The 2,142-nt window shown below is 41.3% G+C and overlaps 1 protein-coding gene across 1 annotated transcript in view; it reads left to right on the top strand.

Annotated features, from left to right (window-relative positions):
- Positions 1 to 2,076, top strand: part of LOC107081216 (limulus clotting factor C-like) — a gene marked incomplete at its 3' end in the record, with an annotated part of 7,316 nt that extends 5,240 nt beyond the window's left edge. The window contains exon 4 of the mRNA XM_015369419.1: positions 1,900 to 2,076. Within this exon, the coding sequence (XP_015224905.1) occupies positions 1,900 to 2,076 (177 nt within the window). The remainder of the gene's footprint in view (positions 1 to 1,899) is intronic.
- Positions 2,077 to 2,142: the final 66 nt, after the last annotated feature.

Below are 2,142 nucleotides of genomic sequence, written 5' to 3'. Positions count from 1 at the left end.
GCAAGAAGTGCAGGTGTGGTGATGTGCCCTCTTCACCAGGGAGGTGGTGTGGAGTGACCAGCTGAAGTCGTCAGTGATGTGCACCCCCAGGAACTTGGTGCTACTCGACTCCCACAGCTGTGTCGTTAATGAGAAGGATGTGTGGGAGTGTCCGAGTCATCTAAAGTCAAATATGATTTCTTTTGTCTTATCGAAAAAAGAGATCATCTTTTGTCGCCTGACACCAGTCCACCTCATTGTGATCCTGAATGAGGCCTCCAACTTTAGTGTCAACAATGTTCTTAAGTTTGCTGTGGTACCTGGTACGGCAGTCATGTGTCATCAGCGTGAATAGCAGGGGGTTCAGGATGCAGCCCCTAGAGGAGCTGATGTTCAGCAGAAGATACTGAAAGGGTTGCCATCCACTCGGACAGACTATGGTCTGTTGGTAAGAAAGTCCAGTAGCCAGTTACAAAGGGATGTGTTGATGCCCAGAGGCTCCATTTTGCATACCAGGTCCTGATGGATGATGGTATGAAATGCTGAGCAGAGGTATAGGAACAGCAACTGTACAGAAGAGTCTTTCTTCTCCAGGTGGTCCAGGCTCAGATGGAGAGCAGTGGAGATGGCGTCGCCTGTGGAGCAGCGGTGCTGAAATGCAAACTGGAACAGGTCAAATGATGAGGGCAGTATGGAGGTGAAGTGTTCCTTAAACACACTTTTGAAGCAGGTTGTTAAGGTTGTTAAGCATTGTGATTGCTGGTTCCTTTGGCAACGGGATTATTATGGCTGATCCGAAGTACTGAGGGATGTTGACCTGTTGCAGTGAGATGTTGAAGATGTTTGTGAGCATCGGGTGGAGGGGAGGTCTTCCTCGCAGTGGTGTTGTTCAAATCTTCAATCCTTCTAAAGGAGTTGTTGAGCTCATTGAGGAAGCTGATGTTGTCCTGGCAGCATGTGGGTGGTGATGGATGTGATGATGTTCTGGATGCCCTGCCACAGTTATCAGGTGTTGCTGGAGTCCTGGAAGAAGCTTTGGATCTTCAGACTGTGGTCATGTGTTTGGCAGCCAGGAGACACCTAAAAGCCGAGATATACTCGTGTGTTGGATTGTTGCGCTGGTCTGTGCGAGCCCATAGAAGTGCTTTACACGTTTATAGTTCACGCACTACTTGCAAAAACCACAGAGGGGCAGTGATGAACAGAACAAGCAGAAATCTAGAAAAAAAAGAGAAGAAACAGTCGACCTACCACTTCCAAAATGTCCGAGTTCAGTAAAATTTATTTAAAAAGTTATGTTTATTAAAGAATAGTAGGTCTATTTATGGCAGCTACACAGAAATATATGGTGGAATAAAATGGTAGGTTTACCTGCTAAACACAGAGAGAGATGACAATGGGAAAACCAGCCACCCTGTGAATCCCATATGGACCTTTTTGTTTATCTAAAAACACATATTAATAAAAAAAAATGTTTTGCTAAATCTGAATGCAAAAAAAAAAAGCTGAATGCATTTTTTAATATTGGTAGTTATTTCAGACCTTATTTAAAAAAAAAAAAAAAGGTAAAAAGTATGCTGTATGTGATGGAGGCAGAAACTAAAACCCTTGTTTGCACCACAGGCTTGGCCAATAAACTCACCTGTATGCTGTAGGCCTTTTTTGTTGTTGTTTTAGTTTATTTTCTAAAATATATCTGTTGAAGGATGGTTAAAAAAGCAATGCAAGAATTTCATTTGTTCACATTTGTAGACTTTGTAATTTCTGTAATCATTTTGGCTTTTTGTTCCATGAAATGAGGGTAAACACAATTTTTTCTGTGAGTGTGTGTGGTGTGTTTGTAGAGAGACAGACAGACAGACAGATTACAAATAAATTTAATGTGAATAAAATGTTTCCTTAATGTCTACTTTCATCTAGGGGCTTTAGGTTGTTCAGCACCACCATCTCTGCCAAATGGAGAAACCAGAAGCACAAGATCATATTTTGACCATGGTGAACAGGTTGAATACTTTTGCCGGGATAACTATAATTTAGAGGGTGGCTCATATAAAATCTGTGAGAATGGTGAATGGAAAGGAGATATGCAATGCATTAGTAAGTCAATATTTTAATATGCATTTTTTTTTTTTTTTTTTATATATGATCTAAGTGCTGTTCTTT

This window comes from Cyprinodon variegatus, unplaced genomic scaffold (genome assembly GCF_000732505.1).
Source record: "Cyprinodon variegatus isolate N-32 unplaced genomic scaffold, C_variegatus-1.0 Scaffold3424, whole genome shotgun sequence".
In the NCBI taxonomy this organism is placed as follows: Eukaryota; Metazoa; Chordata; class Actinopteri; order Cyprinodontiformes; family Cyprinodontidae; genus Cyprinodon; species Cyprinodon variegatus.
The sequence above is the reverse complement of the archived record's forward strand: the minus strand, read 5'-3'. Positions and strand labels throughout refer to the sequence as shown.